Source organism: Chaetodon auriga, chromosome 5 (assembly GCF_051107435.1).
Source record: "Chaetodon auriga isolate fChaAug3 chromosome 5, fChaAug3.hap1, whole genome shotgun sequence".
NCBI classification, from domain to species: domain Eukaryota; kingdom Metazoa; phylum Chordata; class Actinopteri; order Chaetodontiformes; family Chaetodontidae; genus Chaetodon; species Chaetodon auriga.
Window position 1 is genome coordinate 529716 of NC_135078.1, and position 17630 is coordinate 547345.

General features: G+C 43.1%; 2 protein-coding genes across 5 annotated transcripts in view; both read right to left on the reverse strand.

Moving 5' to 3' along the window:
- Positions 1–610: 610 nt before the first annotated feature.
- LOC143320638 (zinc finger BED domain-containing protein 5-like) lies at positions 611–11350 on the reverse strand. The gene is made up of 3 exons (XM_076730467.1): positions 10094–11350; positions 9883–9941; positions 611–8879 (listed from the first exon to the last, which is right to left on the reverse strand). Exon 3 carries the CDS (start codon positions 2212–2214, stop codon positions 1189–1191), a length of 1026 nt encoding a protein of 341 aa, XP_076586582.1. The 5' UTR covers positions 2215–8879; positions 9883–9941; positions 10094–11350; the 3' UTR covers positions 611–1188.
- A 1553-nt stretch (positions 11351–12903) lies between these two features.
- Positions 12904–17630, reverse strand: part of ydjc (YdjC chitooligosaccharide deacetylase homolog) — a 74551-nt gene continuing 69824 nt past the window's right edge. For 3 of the 4 annotated variants that reach the window (XM_076730465.1, XM_076730464.1, XM_076730463.1), the window contains one exon: positions 12905–16061. In XM_076730465.1, the coding sequence (XP_076586580.1) occupies positions 15731–16061 (331 nt within the window). In that variant the 3' untranslated portion in view covers positions 12905–15730. Of the gene's footprint in view, positions 16062–17630 lie in introns of all 4 variants that reach the window. The other variant, XM_076730466.1, reaches the window with a different exon arrangement.

Genomic DNA, 17630 nt, shown 5'->3' on the forward strand with positions numbered 1-17630 from the left:
TAAGCCACAGCTGCCCTAAATATTAACAGCATTGGTAATTACCAAAATCATTTTTTATGTTTCTGAAATGGTTACTACACCAATATGTAGAAGCTCTTTAACCAAAATGATATTTTTAATGCTAAAATATAATTATTATTGTTATCCATGAATTTTCAAATTTACTGATTTACAAAAAACCTGAAAAAAATAGTTAAGCACATTATTATTTCTGGATTAATCTGTCAAATTATAGTTATTTACTTGCATTCCTGGTACTTAAAAAATGTGCCAAGGAAGAGGCTGGAAACGAAAGTTACTGAAGTAGATGTCAGACACCTCAAGATTTTAAGTACTAGAGACAGAAGGAAGACCACTGCTGATCTTCAGTTTAAGTTTTTTGGTTATTATGTGTGAAAAAGGACTATTTAGTCATTTCAGTTTGTTATTTGCCATTATATATATATATATATATATATATGTGTGTGTGTGTGTGTGTGTGTGTGTGTGTATACAGATGTGTACACACACACACTCCTGGGAACAGCCAAGATCCTGAGCAAGCTCCCAGGCCTCTGGTAGAGGACCCGAGCTTGAAGGAGGCACAATACCGCCTCAGGTGGGGCGAGAAGGGGAGAAGGGGGATATATATATATAAATATACAGTATATGTGTGTGTGTGTGTGTGTGTGTGTTCGTTTACATATATGTGTGTGTGCGCACACGTGTGTGTATATACATATGTGTGTATGTGTGTGTATCTATATCATTGGTTCCCAAACTTTTTGTGCCCAAGGCACACCAAAGGACAAGTAAAAATCTCAAGGCACACCTATTGTGCCAAATAGCCTTTATAACACGTGTTATCACTCATATCATGAAAAATATCTGTAAATGTGCATAATTGTTTACTAATACCAAATAAAATATGACAAAGACAACTCTATTTCTCATGAAATATTTATAAATGAAATATTTCAACAATTAATTTGAAACTTCATCAATTTAGGCTTCATCAAAGTAGCAACACACCCAGACATGTCACAAAATTGAATACGAGGCAAAGAAAACTCAGCAGAAATTAAGCACAAAGAACTGTCAGTGCAAGGAAGCTGCACTGTCCATTGTCCTGAACTACAAATTATAAATGTAACATTTTGTATCAGCACTGAAGCGTGTGCTATTGTAAATATTTTGCCTACTTACAAATTAGTGAGACACATGTGCCTGTCGGTGCGCGCAGATTTTTTTAATCCTTGGTGGCACTGAGGAGAGGGCCACTCGCAAGTCCTGTTCAACAGAGAGCCGTGACCTCCTGTTGTTCTTCATGTAAACCAGAGTAGAGAACGCCAACTCACACAAGTAAGTAGTGGGGAAAAGAAGAAGTTGCTCAATCGCGTGGTGGTAGATGTTTGGGTACTCTGATGCAGAAGCCAACCAAAACTGATCCAGTGGGAGCTCACTAAATTTGAGTTTCAGTGTGCGATCCGCATGGAGCTCTGCGCACTCCTCTCTCTCTTTCATAGTGAGCTTTTCTGTTGAGGATTCCTGGTTGAATGGGTCTCGGATCCAGTCATAGTCCTCGATGTCAGCCACACGTGGAAAATAGCGCTCAAACCTCTCTTTTAAGGCCTGAAGGTGTTCGGCATATACAGCGCGCTCCCTAGCTGCCTGTGGCGCAGCTGATGCCAGCGGGAACATGTCCATGGAGCCCTGTTCCAAAGCCTCGCGCCACAGGATAAGTTTGCCCATAAACCCCCGAATCTTGTCCATGGATGATAAAATGTTTTCATTCCTGCCCTGAAGCTTGGCGTTTAACTCGTTGAGATGCCCAAATATGTCGTCAAGGTAAGCCAGCCTGGCGCACCACCTCTCATCCGTGAGCTTGTCCTTATGTGGGACAGCGTGTTCACGTGAAAATTCCAAAAGCTCTTCCCGAAGCTCATAAAGACGGGACAGGACTTTTCCCCGTGACAGCCAACGTACCTCTGTGTGAAGGATCAGGCTTTGGTGGTCGGCTCCCATCTCCGCGCACAGCTGGGAGAAGAGGCGAGATTTCAGGGGCCTTGATTTGATGAAATTCACCATCTGCACAGCCTGATCCAGCACCCCAGTCAACTCCGGGGGCATGGTTTTGGCAACTAATGCCTCTCGATGCAAAATGCAGTGGTTTGTCACAATATGTGGGTTTTGTACTTTCACATTAGCAATAAATCCTTTCACTCTCCCCGTCATGCATGCCGCACCATCTGTGCATCTGTGACGCACATATCCCAGGTCAGATTGTTCTCTTTTAAATAGTCATTAGTTACCCTGAATATTTCTTCTCCCGTAGTATGGCTTTCCATTTCTTTGCAGAAGAAAAAAGTCTCTTTGATAGTCTCCATCAACATATCTGACGTTTGCCAGGAGTTGGGCAGCCCCACTAATGCCAGTAGACTCGTCTATTTGGAGAGAAAATCTGCTGCTCGCCTGCAGTTTCTCTGTCAAATGTTGCTCAATGTCCTCCGACATGTCGTCCATTCTTCTTTTGATTGTATTTTCGGACGACGGCACTTTGGATAGCTCTTTTGCGGCATCTGGACCCAGCATGACACCTGCAATTTTTTTGCAAGCGGGGAGGATGAGTGTCTCCGCTATTGTGTGAGGTTTCTTCTGCTTTGCAATAAGCTCCGCTAGCATGTAACTAGCCTCCATCGCCTTTTCAGACACTTTCACACAATCCAACAAATGGTCTTGCTGCCTCTGGTTCAGATCCCGCGCTCTTTTGAAGCAGGCCAAGTTTCTGTCAACATGGGAGGGATGTTTGGTTTCCAAGTGCCTCTTCAGCTTACTGGGAATCATATTAGCATTAGCTAACTTCTCCCGACAGAGGACGCACTCGGGCTGAGGAGTGTTGGCATCCCCGGTCCAACTGAAGCCATAAGACAGGTAACTGTCATGATACTGTCTGTTGACAGTTTTTTTTCTCGTTTCTTTCGGTGGGTTGTCGGCAGTCTCTGCACTGGTGGTTGGTGGTTTGCTCCGCACAAGAAAGCGCTCCATTTTCCCTCTCGTTATGTGTGTTTACGTTGGATGTGTGACAGTCATATAATTCCCACCTGCGCAACTGCGTGATCAGCGAAATATGGAGTTCTGTTTGAGAGGTTTTTTTTTTGTTTAAGAATTGTGAGTTTGCCTCTGTATTATGAAATGAGTGCATACAAAGTAGTGATAGGCCAATAGTAAATTAAAAAAATAATTACTTTTCTGTAATTGTATATTGCAATAATAATATATGGTTGTCCCAAAATCCCACGGCACACCTGCACTTGTCTCACGGCACACCGGTGTACCGCGGCACACCATTTGGGAACCACTGATCTATATATATATCTATATATCTATATATGTCTGTGTGCGTGTATATATAATAATCCCCTTCTTGTCCCGCGGTATTGTGCCTCCTTCAAGCTCGGGTCCTCTCCCAGAGGCCTGGGAGCTTGGGGGTTCTGCGCAGGATCTTGGCTGTTCCCAGGAGTGCGCTCTTCTGGACAGAGACCTCAGATGTTCTTCCTGGTATCTGCTGGAGCCATTCTCCCAGTTTGGGGGTTACCGTTCAAGCACCCCGATCACTACTGGGACCACTTTTGCCTTTATGCCCCACACCTTCTCCATCTCCTCCTTGAGACCCTGGTATTTCTCCAGCTTCTCGTGCTCTTTCTTCCTGATGTTACTGTCACTTGGGATCGCTACATCCACCACTGTGACTGTCTTCTATTCTTTGTCTACCACCACTATGTCTGGTTGGTTCGCCATCACTAGTTTGTCTGTCTGGAACTGGAAGTCCCACAGGATCTTGGCTCGGTCGTTCTGGATCACCTTTGGAGGCGTCTTTTACCTTGATCCTGGGACCCCCAGCCCATAAATGGCACAGATGTTCCTGTGTACGATGCTAGCCACCTGGTTATGGCGCTCCATGTATGCCTTCCCTGCCAGCATCTTACACCCCACTGTTATGTGCTGGATTGTCTCAGGGGCATCTTTGCACAGCCTGCACCTGGGGTCTTGTCTGCTGTGGTAGATCCCAGCCTCTATTGACCTTGTGTTCAAGGCTTGCTCTTGTGCGGCCATGATCAGTGCCTGTGCTGTCTTTTAGTCCAGTCTTTTCCAGCCACTGGTATGTTTTCGTTATGTCAGCCACTTCCGCAAGCTGTCGATGCCATGCAGGGGCTTGTCTGTCCATGCCAAGCCTTCTGGTTCCTCCTTACTGAGCTTCTGCTGCCTGCTGCCACTCAGCAGGTCATCATTGGGGGTTATCTTCCTGATGTACTCCCAGAGGCTTGCTGTTTCCTCCTGGATAGTGGCTCTGACGCTCACTAGTCCGCAGCCTCCTGTCTTCCGCTCAGTATATAGCCTCAGGACACAGGACTTAGGGTAAAACCTTCCATGCATCGTAAGGAGCTTCCTTGTCTTGATATCAGTGGCTTCCATTTCTTCTAGTGGCCAGGATATTATACCAGCAGCGTATCTGATTACTGGCAGGGCGTAGGTGTTTATTGCCTGGATCTTGTTCTTGCCATTCAGCTGATTCTTCAGGACGGTATTTGGCTGTGGCTGTTCTCTGTGTTGCCCCTTCATGATTGCCATTTGCCTTTTGGATCCTTAGGTATTTGTAGCTGTCCTGAACATCTGCTATGTTGCCTTCAGGTAGTTCAACCCCTTCAGTGGCGATCATCTTCCCTCTTCTGCACACCATCCGTCCACACTTATCGAGTCCGAATGACATCCATGTAGAGGAGATGGCTGATTCTTGTCTGACTTCGGAATCGGTATCCAAAGCCACTCTTGGTGATGATCTGGCTGAGGGGGTTTAGGCCTATGCAGAACAGCAGGGGGGACAGGGCATCTCCTTGGTATATACCACATTTGATGCTCACTTCTGCAATTGGCTGTGAGTTGGCTTCCAGAATTGTCTTCCACAGCCCCAGGCACTCAGTGACCTGTTGATCTTATACAGGTCTAGGCACTCCAGTATCCATGTGTGTGGCATCGAGTCATAGGCCTTCTTGTAGTCCATCCAGGCAGTGCACAGGTTGGTACTTCTGGTCTTACAATCCTGGGTGACTGCCCTGTCAACCAGTAGTTGGTGTTTGGTTCCTCTGGTGTTGTTGCCAATTCCTTTCTGTGCTCTACTCATGTACTGATCCATGTGCTTGCTCATCTTGCCGCTATGATGCCTGACAGGATCTTCCATGTTGTACTCAAGCAGATTATAGGCCGGTAGTTGGATGGTACCAGGCCCTTCTGTGGGTCCTTCATGATGAGGACTGTGCGGCCTTGGGTCAGCCACTCTGGGTGGGTTCCCAATCTTAGCAGCTGATTCATCTGTGTCGCCAGTCGTTCATGGAGTGCGGTTAGCTTTTTGAGCCAGTAGGCATGGATCATGTCGAGCCCAGGTGCTGTCCAGCTCTTCATCTTAGACACTCTTTCTTGGATGTCTGCAGTGGTAATTTCTACTGGTTCCTGTTCTGGGAGGCTACTGTGGTCTGCTTTCAATTCGAGCAACCACTGGGCATTGGTGTTATGCGATGCCTCCTTCTCCTAGATACTCTTCCAGTAGAGCTCTGGGTCTTTTCCCTCCTGATCTTTACACCTTTCTGTAGCTCAGTTAGCAAGCTAACCTCCTTCCTTGTTGCCGTGATCTTCCAGTCTCCTTTTCCATGGAGGATTCCCCTGCTCCTTCCGGCTACTGCTGTTCATCTTGTAGCTTAGCATGCGCAGGGTGACTGTTGCCGCTACATACATCAGTTGATTGATCTCGGTGATGGTTTCTGTGGATATAGTCATCAGTGCCATGTTCACATCTTCCAGTAGAGATTATCTGGTACTTTGTCTCTTAGCCTTGGCAGGTAGGTAGTTGTGTTCCCCCAGGATTCTGTTATCTGTTCTCTCAGGTCAGCTGCCCTTGTGTTCAGGGTGTCTGTGCTCATTATTCGGGGATGCAGATGTCATCCCTGCACTGACCTGTCGTCCTGGCTCCCCCTTGCCATAGCATCTTTGTACCATGGATGAGGAACATTGTACCGCATCAATCTCTAATTGTAGGTTGTTCTTACAAATATTAGAGCACTGGGTCACAAGTTGCTTTGCAGTCTTCATGGATGTCTCCCACATCCTCTTCACATACCCTCTCTCACTGGGGTTGCTGGCATAGTTTCATTCCAGCAATGTTTTGTTCTCTGTCCTGCTCCATGTATGTCAAGTTCCAGTAGCCAACTTCTCGTTAGGGTGTCCCCCAACACCTAACGTGGACCTTGTTGGACCGGGCGACTTCCGAGCCGGTATGGCTTTATCTGTTTTTGTTGCTCACATCCGAGGTGTAGGCATCTAACTGCAAAGGGTCTTGCCTAAGTAGTAGGCCTGTCACCATTCCTATGAATTAGATTGTTAATGGGAAATCTTCACAAATGTAAATATTAATAAACTTATATCAGCTTGTTCCTACTGTCCTAGATTGATACATTAAATTTCTTCTTTTAGTGTCTTGTTTCCCCAAGAACAAAATCCATGTCAATCATGAAGTCATAAATAAATGTATACATTTATTTATCTGTAAAAGATAGTATACATTAATCAACAAAAACATATAAACTCTCATGGAGTTCAGAACAAAAGCTATGAAATCCACTTTACTTTGGGCAGAGGTGAAATAGCAACACAAATAAATCCATGTGTGCATTTTGCGTGTGTCTGTCTCTGTGCCTGTCTGTGTGTGTGCTTGCCCTGGCTATGCATGTCTTTCAGGGGCACCAACATAGGCTGACATTCACCATTACACATTGGCAAATGATAATTGTAAGCCACAATCCTATGAAAGTTGTATTCTGCGGTTAGAGTGGGCAAAGTGATTCACAAAGTCATCCAAGTTTAGGGATTTTGCACGTCTTGCCTCTACACTTAGTACACCCAAGTTGCTCAATCTGCTGTCACCCATTGTGGATCTCAAATACGTCTTAATTAAGTGCAGAGAAACTTCTCTCACATGGAGCTGTGCTCACAGGGATTGTGACAGCAATTTTATACCGCCTGAACAACTCATGAAAAGCTTCACAACATGGCTCAAGGAATTTTGTCACATCCAGTATGCTTGCGGGCTTTTCAATGCCTGCTTGGATTTTTCTATCCAGTATCCTCTTGATGTAGCTCATGTGACAGATCATCTGTATTGCAGTCATGAAGGGCTGCAAATGGCATCAGTGCTTCCTCATCACAGAATGTGTTGCTTTTGGGGTTTAGGGCTTCAATACCAAGCATTACTGCACAGTTTGGCTTCAAAAACCTCCTCTCAATCTCACTCAGCATCACATCAATGGTTTGGTAAAAAAATCCCAGTTCTGAAAGTTTTCTTATTTTTTTCAGAACACCTACCAAGGGTGGATGTGTGTATGTGTCAAGTCTTTGATTGAGCAGTGTTTTTCTTTTCATGGGCTCTATTTGTATGTTGCACTGTTGTGCTACATCAGTGACAATCCTATCCTCCACAGCTCATCAAAGTGCTCTTCATTTCTGAAGATGTGCAGATTATGCACCAGTGCCTCAACCAAATCCACGGCTAGACCTAAATCTAGGTTTTGGCACTAGAGTGCTTCTGACAGGCCTTTAACCTCACCAGAAAGCTTGGTGATTATGACCAGGAGTACAACAAACTGTTCATCTAATATTGCCGGCAGGCTTCGTGCCTCCACTGATCGGTCACCAGTTTCATTTAGCTGTAACTCCTCAAGGAGACAGATGATGGCTGGGAGCCTATCAAGAATAGTTTGACATGCCTTCTGTCGACAGGCCCATTGTGTGTCACTTCATTTTTGTAGTTCCTTTGTTGGTTTTCCTTCATACAATCGTTTCTGCACAGCCAGCCATTTTGGGTGAACATATGAACCTGACGTGAAATTGTACAACTTCTGCACCATAGTAAAGAAATTTTCAACCTCAGTGATGATTTTCACAGTGTCCACAAGCACTAAATTTAAACAGTGGGCATTACAACGTACATAGAAGGCTTTGTTTGCCAACTCCTTCAGGCAAGCCTGAATGCCAGTGTTTTCCCCCCCATAACAGACGCCCCGTCGTATGCCTGTCCAACTAGACTTTCTTTGTATTCCAGGCCATGGCGCTCAAGTATATTTATTATCCTCTCGGTCAAAGCAGCAGCATCAAGCTGTCCTAAAGCCTCAAAGTGCAAAAAGCTCTCCTTCACCTCACCACAATAGTAGTGCCTGAGTACAAAAGACATCTGTTCTGTCTTTCCAACATATTTGGTCTCATTTGCTAAAAGGGCAAAGACCTCACTCTCTTTCACTTCAATTATAGTGGTGGAGCGCACCATTTCTGCTAACGCATCCAGAACTTCATTTTGGATCTGATGTGAAGTGCATTTGGCATTATGCAGCCCATTTAATTTTTTTCAACAACGTGTCATGCTGTGCAAGGAGTTCTAAAATAGCTAGAAAGTTTCCTTGGTTGTCATCACTTTCAGTCTCCCTGTGGCCTCTTTGTAGTATATTCTGTGTGGCAGTTAACAATAACATACCAATTTTCTCAAAATCTTTCCAAGCTGACATGGCATTGACATGCACCTCAGATTTGGCATGAGCAGCAAAGCCTCCATCCGTGAACATGGCCTTCTTCCAGTTTTTGTAGCCTGCATCTGTGAAAGTGTTATCTGTGTTTGGAAGGCTAAAGTGTCTACAGGCGTAACAATAATCAGCATCTTTGCATCTCTGCACTGGAAGTACTCAATCCATGTGTGCTGAGTGTACCACAAGGCATTGAAATTTCTTCGCCTGTCTCCAAAGGTGGCCTTGGGAAAACCTTTAGTCGTGGCTGGACAGGTGCATCGTCCCTTGATCTGGAGATGTCTAAAACAAGAAAAAACACTATAAGACATTCAACCATGTCATCAAACATTTCTATATACATAGATCAATGTCTATATGTATTTGTTGCAAACTGCCATAAAACACCATAGAAGAAAAGTAGAGAGTGCCAATATAGCCCTGGTATATTCAAACAGCGGAAGGAAGCAAGAGTAAAGTCTTAGCGTGTGTCTGGTGTGTGAGTCTGAGCATGAGTCTGTGAGTGTGCATCTGTGAATGTGAGAGTCTGTGTGATAGTGTCATTTAAGATCCCTTTTACATAGTTTGTAACATACGTGTAAAGAACAAGTTTTAATATTGAAACAAATCCTTTTAACAGTTAGTTTTATGTTAGTTCATGGCCTGTTAGGAGTTAAAATTATTTGCCATCAACATTTAGCTGTTGATGCTGTGCATCACAATGTTTTTTCTTTAACTATTTTTATAAATAATTTATTAACTGAAGTGGCACGTGCGGCGCGTGCCTCACAGCAAGGAGGTCGCTGGTTCGATCCCTGGGTTGGGCAGGGCCTTTCTATGTGTGTGTTTGCATGTTCTTCCCGTGGGGTTTTCTCCGGGCACTCCGGCTTCCTCCCACAGACCAAAAACATGCTCATTAGGTTAATTGGTGACTCTAAATTGTCCATAGGTGTGAGTGTGAATGGTTGTCTGTCTGTGTGTCTGTCTATGTTGCCCTGCGATCGGCTGGCGACCGGTTCAGGGTGTACCCCGCCTCTCGCCCATTGCTAGCTGGGATAGGCTCCAGCCCCCCGCAACCCCGAAAGGGATATGCGGGTATAGAGGATGAATGAATGAATTAATTTATTAACTGCTCAGGAATGTTCAAGCAGCAGCCTGAGATTTGTGCACTTTTTTGTCATTTTGAAATAATGTTTTGGTCTTAAATAAAGAGATGGAAATTAAAACTGCTGATTTAACTTTTAAAAAAATCCACAGATTAATTAATTATTAAATTGATCGTTAGTTACATTCCTAATTTATATACCTGCAGGAAGCCCAGTCACCCTAGGGTTGTTCACCATCTCCCGCTGCGGAGGGTCCAGTCTGTTGTCAGAAAAACACGACATAAAATATTAATAGTAGTATTTGGTCATGTCAGGTTTAGATTATACTACACTTACCTAGCATTGTTACTTGGAATGCAATGACTAATTACAATACAAAAAGTAAATGGTGGCGGTGGGCATACTACCTACCTTGTGATGAGCCCTGAGTGGGTTCTGTGGTGACATTTTCTGAAACACAAATGTTGAAACTGTCATAAAGTACAGACAGGTACATTAAGCATCATAACATAACACATAGGTGATTGTCTGCAGAAGGCAGTAACCTATACACATAAGCAGACAGTCACAGTGTGCTGTACCTGTGGATCTTCTTTCTTCTCTGACTTCTCCTCTCTCATCCTGCCTGACCTCACTGTCCCTTCTTTCATCCTTCTCAATTTTTTTACTACACTTGCTGAAGTAGGCAGTAATTTTTCTTTTCATTTCGCCTGACAGGTAGAGAACACCAAAATACATTAACCACATGACTGGATGAGTGTTTACATGCCCACTCATGCTGCTACAGACAATGATAAATGGATGTTTAATTTTGTAACAGGAGGACTCGTTTCAAAAATCACGGAACACACACACACAACGTAATGTACGTGAGGGCGGAGGCTCTCCACTATCTTGCTACCACCGAGAGACTACCAGATGTCTGTGTCTGAAACGCTTCAGAACTTAAGTCAAAGTCAAGAAAGTGAGAAAACTTGAACCAGAACTGACCAAAGTAATCATGGAAAATGTACCTACCGCTTGCAGTTCATGCGAAACGCGGTTTTAATGACAGCTCCTCCAAACAATAGGCAGCTCTCTTCTGCTCTCATCCCGCGGAAAGTTGTGTGCAGCAGTGAAATGCGTCCGAGCGGAAACGGCGGTTAGGCGGAACTAATGTTCTGCACCACAGAGCCGCGTTTGTCAAAATTATCCCCCAGCCGTGGGGGTGGCCAGTGGGGTGGCCAATGGTGGCCACGGCCACCACTGGCCACCACTGGCCACCATGTAGCTCCGCCACTGCCACCTGGATATATTGTCCTAAGCGGGATTCGAACACTGCCCTCCCGTGTGGCAGTCAGTAGCCTAAACTGAATACTTCGAATACTTCGAACTTCGAATCCCACTTAGGGACCAGGTGGGTCCTTAGGCAAGACCCTTTGCAGTTAGATGCCTACACCTCGGATGAGAGCAACAAAAACAGATAAAGCCATACCGGCTCGGACGTCACCCGGTCCAACAAGGTCCGCGTTAGGTGTTGGGGGACCAGGACACACTAACGAGAAGTTGGCTTCTGGAACACGACATACATGCAGCAGGACAGAGAAAAAAACACTGCTGGAATGATACGACACCAGCAACCCCCATGAGAGAGGGTATGTGAAGAGGATGTGGGACCTATGGATGCTTCGAAACCCCACATCCATGAAGACTGCAAAGCAACTTGAGACCCAGTGCTCTAATATCCGTAAGAACAACCTACTGTTGCAATTAGAGATTGATGCAGTACAATGTGCCTCATCCATGGTACCAAGATGCTACGGCTACGGCCTATAATCTGCCTGAGTACAACATGGAAGCTCCTGTCAGGCATCATAGCGGCTAAGATGAGCAGGCACATGGATCAGTACATGAGTAGAGCACAGAAAGGAATTGGCAACAACACCAGAGGAGCCAAACACCAACTACCGGTTGACAGGGCAGTCACCCAGGACTGTAAGACCAGAAGTACCAACCTGTGCACTGCCTGGATGGACTACAAGAAGGCCTATGACTCGATGCCACACACATGGAGTGCCTAGACCTGTATAAGATCGACAGGACACTTAGAACCTTCATCAAGAACTCAATGGGGTTGTGGAAGACAACTCTGGAAGCCAACTCACAGCCAAAGAAGTGAGAAGTGAGCATCAAATGTGGTATATACCAAGGAGATGCCCTGTCTCCCCTGCTGTTCTGCATAGGCCTAAACCCACTCAGCCAGATCATCACCAAGAGTGGCTTTGGATACCGATTCCAAAGTCAGACAAGAATCAGCCATCTCCTCTACATGGATGACATCAAGCTGTATGCCAAGAGTGAGCGTGACATTGACTCCCTCACTCACCTCACCAGGATACACAGCAATGACATCGGGATGTCATTCGGAATGGATAAGTTACTGAGCAAGAAGAATGACCAAGTGTCCACGCCTAACTGTTCAACACAGAGTTGCTGGACTTTGCTAGGCTAGGGAGCACATAAGATTACAGCTTGGGCACTGGTGACATGTTATCTTTACGGACAAGAGCCGCTATATCCTTAATCATACAGATGGAAGACAACAGGTTTGGCGTTTAGGTGGCGACTACTTTCGCGATGGCTGCATTCAGCAAACCTCTCAAGCTGGTGGTGGCTCAGTGAAGGTATGGGCTGGTATTCATTATAGAGGAAGGACACCATTGGTGGTGCTGGATGGAAACGTCAATGGCGTTGTGTACAGAGACATCCTGGAGAGCCATTGCCTCCCACATGCAAGACGGGTTATTGGAACAACTTTTGTCCGCAAGACAACAACGGTAGAGCACATAGGGCAGCTGCAGTGAGAGAATATCTTGATCTAGAGGGGGTGCAGCAGATGCAATGGCCAGCTTAGCCCAGGCCACTGACAACGTCAACAAACTTGTGGATGGTATGCCACAACGTCTTAATGCACTGATCCGTACTCGATATTAGTGACTGTGTGGCATTTGAAACAGCAATATTGAACATTCATATGCATGAACTGTTTCCCGTTAAACTGAACGAGGCTGAAGAATTTAAATAAAGAAAAATATTTTATTCCAACTTTATGAGCAACAGAGTATGTATATGTACATATACATATACATAACTCCCATGCTTACAAACTTATCAGTGAGGGTGAAAAATTGCTTCACTCATGGGGCTTAATGTGGGAAACCTTGTGTCCACTTATATTTAGATTAATTTATATTGTATATTTACAACAGACTGTCTGTCTGTCACCACTGATGAACCTTGTTATTGTTTCAAATTCCTGAAAACATATATCAATTTTAAATATAAATAAAAACAACAACTTTTTTTTTAGTCTGTGTGCTCCTGCAAGGTGTACACTGATGATTACAGGCGCAAATGTAATGAACAGAGACACTGTTGTTTTCTCTCTGTTTCTCTCGTTTTGTGATGAATCAATGTAGCTGGGCCCCTGAGCTAACTGTTGATAAAGCTTGATCCATCACAAAATGGAGGGAAACAAAACCAAAGGTATTTCTGCCCATTACATTTGTTTTTAAATTAACCTGTAGTGCATTTGTCCACTACAGTTTGCGACAGATAGCAGATTTGACACTTTGCTGAAATAAGGCGAGGAAGATGAGAAGTAAGGATATGCCATTTTTTGAATATTTTGTGTCATTTGTCGGAGATAGTCTAAAGTGAGCCTTTATTTTTTCGTAACAGAAACTTATTTCCCTTGAATTGTCAGTGCATTGCAGCATCCCCAAAGTCCATTTATTTAATTTCTTTTCTTTTTTACTTGCAGTTGCCTTGTCTGTATTTGTCTTGCCAAGTTGTTTGAAAGAGCATTTTACTAGAAGACAAGGAATGTTTTTACAATAAAATGCTGGAAGTACTAAAATTTAGCAGCTTTAGCTGAATAAAAATTCAATCAATCAAAGTAATAACAGACATTATAATCAATTATAAAAATGCTGTTAGATGTAGCCCTAGTATAAAACAAAATCACAGAATTGTCTTGTTTTTTGGATTTTGGTTTTTCTTTATTAGATTACCCATTTCAAGATGAAAACAAGAAAACACAGTCATTTTGCTTTTCTAAAGTATACAAAAACTAAAAAAAGCACGTTCCTTTTTTTTTTTGTCATTGAATGAATGAATGATACACAGATCCAAGTGACAAATAGTAATGATAATACTGTTCAGCAGGCATGGCGCCAGGATTTCAATTTTGGGTGGGACGCAGTTAGTTTGGGTGGGCCTCTTAATTACAGAAGGTAACACTGTTTCCAACTGGTAGTCTCACTTAAACAAAAATGACTGGTATCATGCTGTGGAGGGTAACTAGTATATTTAGCTGGTTATGACATGTTCAAAAAATTTTTTAAAAACATTTTCAATGCCATAGCTTATTATTTTACCACAGCAGTTTGTATTTATTACACGTGGCACACACGGCTTATCTCATTATCTATATTTTCACTATGGATCAAGTGGATCAATACATCAATTCATTACAAAACAGACATTTTAATGTCTGTTAATTCATTTTTGTTTGATCTGACTGGATTACTCTTTAAATTGATTGCAAGGAGAGGGAGAAACAGAGCGATCAGAGTACTGGGTGAGCTACAATGACTTTTAACAGGAGAGAGACTGCAGTGCGCTGCGCTGTTCATTCATGACCTTAACTGTCTATGAAGGTAATCTGAAGACAGACAAGTCAGGCAGGAGTATTTAGCTCTACCTCCCATATTGTGTACATTTTCTCCAAGTTCTAATTTCAATGGGAAATGCATTTGCAGGTATATAAAAAAAGCAATGATATGATTTCCTAAATACACCGCTTCTACATAGTTGGAAAATGACATGTTACTGTATTCAACATAAAACAAAGGGCGAAAGCCTGACTAAAAATGCACGAAACTGTTGTGCCATAGCGATGCATTCATTCATTCATTCAACTGTAGCAGCCTGCGCCTACAATATAGAATCCACTGCCCTTCTCAGTCACCATTTTTTGCAAAACAACCACCAGATTGTGACGTGCGTGTGTGAGCGTAACATGTCTAGGGTGACCAATGATGGCCCACTGTGACTGGACTAGCCCTCACGTGATAATAGCCAAAAAAGTGTTGTATTTTTTTTTTCTCTCAAATGTAAACGTTTTTGTTTAAAGGGTTTCATTAAAATGCTGATTTTAATCATTAAAAATAAATGTTAAGAAAATTCTCCAAGTCATTTAGGGTGGGCCAGTTGTACAAGTGGGTGGGCCCAGGCCCGTCAGGCCCAGCCTTAACGCCGCACCTGCTGTTCAGGACTGTTTGTGCCTATTAACTTTGAAGGAACAACAGCCAGTGAGGAAGCTCCAGAACTTGATGAACCAATCATGTAAGTTCTCACACTCAGTAAGTTAGGGACAGATTGGTTGAGGCAGATGGCCGCCCACCCTGAGCCTGGCTCTGCTCAAGGATTCTGCCTGTAAGTTTTTCCTTGCTGCTGTCACCAAGTGCTTGCCCATGGGAGAATTGTTGGTTCCCTGTACATTAAAGAGTATGGTTCTGCTCGATATGGAAAGTGTCCTGAGACAACTTCTGTTGTGATTTAGCACTGTACAAATAAAATTGAATTTAACTGAATTTCATGTCTACAGGGCTAGCTCTGCTTTGCTTCAGTCCAGCCAAAAAGTGAAAATGTGCCATTCAGAGAGACAACCCCATCCTTAAACTTTCCACTTGAGAAGCTTCTATCTGTTGTGTCCATAACCTGCTTTGGGCTTATGGAAAAGTTAAAAATGAAAAATACAGTAAACATCAATATGTTTTGCTGTCAAAAATTTCCCATCCCTTTCTAGATATATGGAGTGACTTACATCAAATATTGTCAATTAGTATTATGTTGTACAGTGGATTTATCCATTTTGTATTATTACAATTATCATTGCAACTTTAAATTTGTTGTTTGTTTGTTTTTAATTCTGGAACAGAACCAGGGAAATTGGTTTTCACTTTGGCTCTCTACAGTATACATGTCATTTTTAGGCAACATTACTCAAAGGTCTTTGAAGGCACAGAGCTGCACTCTCTTCTGGCTGTAGAGGGCCAGCAGAGATGGGTCTTTGAGCATGCTCAGCTCATGTTGCCTGTCAGCTGACTTGGAGAAGTCATCTGGACCCTCTCCACAGCCTCCTTCCTGGGGGTGACTAGGGTAACCTGGGTGGACCATCAGCTCTGCTGTGACCACAGGCTTATTAAACCCTGATGCACTGCTGGAGGTAGTGCCTGGTGAACCTGCACCCAAGGCATGGCTGAGGGCTCTCTGTAGGTTGGGGATGGACATGTTCTGGCCCATGGTGGTCAGTCCCAGATACACATCTGGCCATCTGTGGACAAGGAAACAGTTTAAACCCTGATTGGTGTTTGTCAGCCATAGACTATGGAGAGAATCAATCAATTCATTCACTACAGCAGCTGACTGACAAGCACTGACATGGATGATCATTTAATAAAACAAATATAAACATAAGAAGTATTTTTAGATCCTATTCACACTATCTTCACACAATACTTAATGGTGAAGAGCAGTCCTACAGAGACCAGGTTGATTTGTCAGCTGGTGTGATGTTAATCTCTTGAACTGAATTGGTAAGATGAATGAGATAGTTAATGAAATTTAAAAAAGGGAAGAGCAGCATTACCAATTCTTATCACATTTTTTAATTCTGAACAACATAAGGTTGAAACTCTGATAAATATCAAGGGGTTCATATTGATATGAAACTGAACTAGTCAGACAATGATAATCGATGTTCAAAAAGGCTTGCAAGTTTTTGTTAAATGTTCTTATATGTTCGCAGTCATCTGGTATGGTATATATTGTATGGTAACAGCATTACTGCCAATGACAGGAACCGAATTAATATGTTTATTAAAAAGGTTGGTTCTACAACTGGCTTTACCCCTGATTCACTGAAAAATGTTTTGGAGGAATCAGGAGGAGAGCTCAGACCACCCTTCAGTTTGACGGTTACCCTCTGTTTGGTGTTTTAGTGTCTAAGAAGTTTATTTAGTTCTTTAATATGCCCAGATGCTCCCCAGTATGCTTGTAAAGCATACCTACAGCTGTGAAACTTGTAAGTGACATGTAACATTTTTGACATACTATTCATGTCTTATACATTACCTACTTTTTTGGTCTTTTTTTAATACACCATTTGTAACTTCACATTACAATTAATTTGAAGTGACCTAATCTAATGCCGTGAGCTACTCTTTATCAATCTGTGCACTATGTACATGATGATATAATGTCTGTGACTGTGTCTCAATTCTATACTGCACAGACCAATTTTAAGCAGGATTTAGGATGTAGTGTGTTCACACTGAAAATCTAACATATACAATATGAATTTTCCCCTGAGATTATACTAAATTTGTTTGATGGTGATTTTAATGACCATCCTACAATGCAACAGATAAGTTAAGTGAGAATTTAAACCCATTTTCTGAATTATTTCTTATCTGATGTTTTTTGCATACCACAATATTTCTGTCTGCTCCACCTGTATGCAGACCTATCACCAAAAAAGATATGAAAGTAAAGGGACAGTTTCATATATTGTCTTTGTCGTATCAGTGAACTCCTCCGACAATGCCACAACAGTGGTCATGACACACAACCATTACACACAGTTGTGGCTACTTATAGCATTGTTTATCATTAATGCATCACATTTAGCTGTGACCAACCATCAACAGGGATATCTCAATTGTTACCATCATCAAATGTTGGCACAGGAATCAATTATTTCTCTACTTCCTCACGACCCCCTCAGCTCACTCTACAAAGCCATGTGTAAGCTGCTCTGAAGTATCCATGTGGTGGGCACATTCTCATCGTAAATAAATACTAGCTACGTAGTGAAAATGATATATGAATGGATTTTGTGCAC

What these genes read in the sequence shown, in the direction of transcription:
- LOC143320638 (XM_076730467.1), bottom strand. Translation starts at nt 2,214, where the DNA reads ATGACGGGGAGAGTGAAAGGATTTATTGCTAATGTGAAAGTACAAAAC.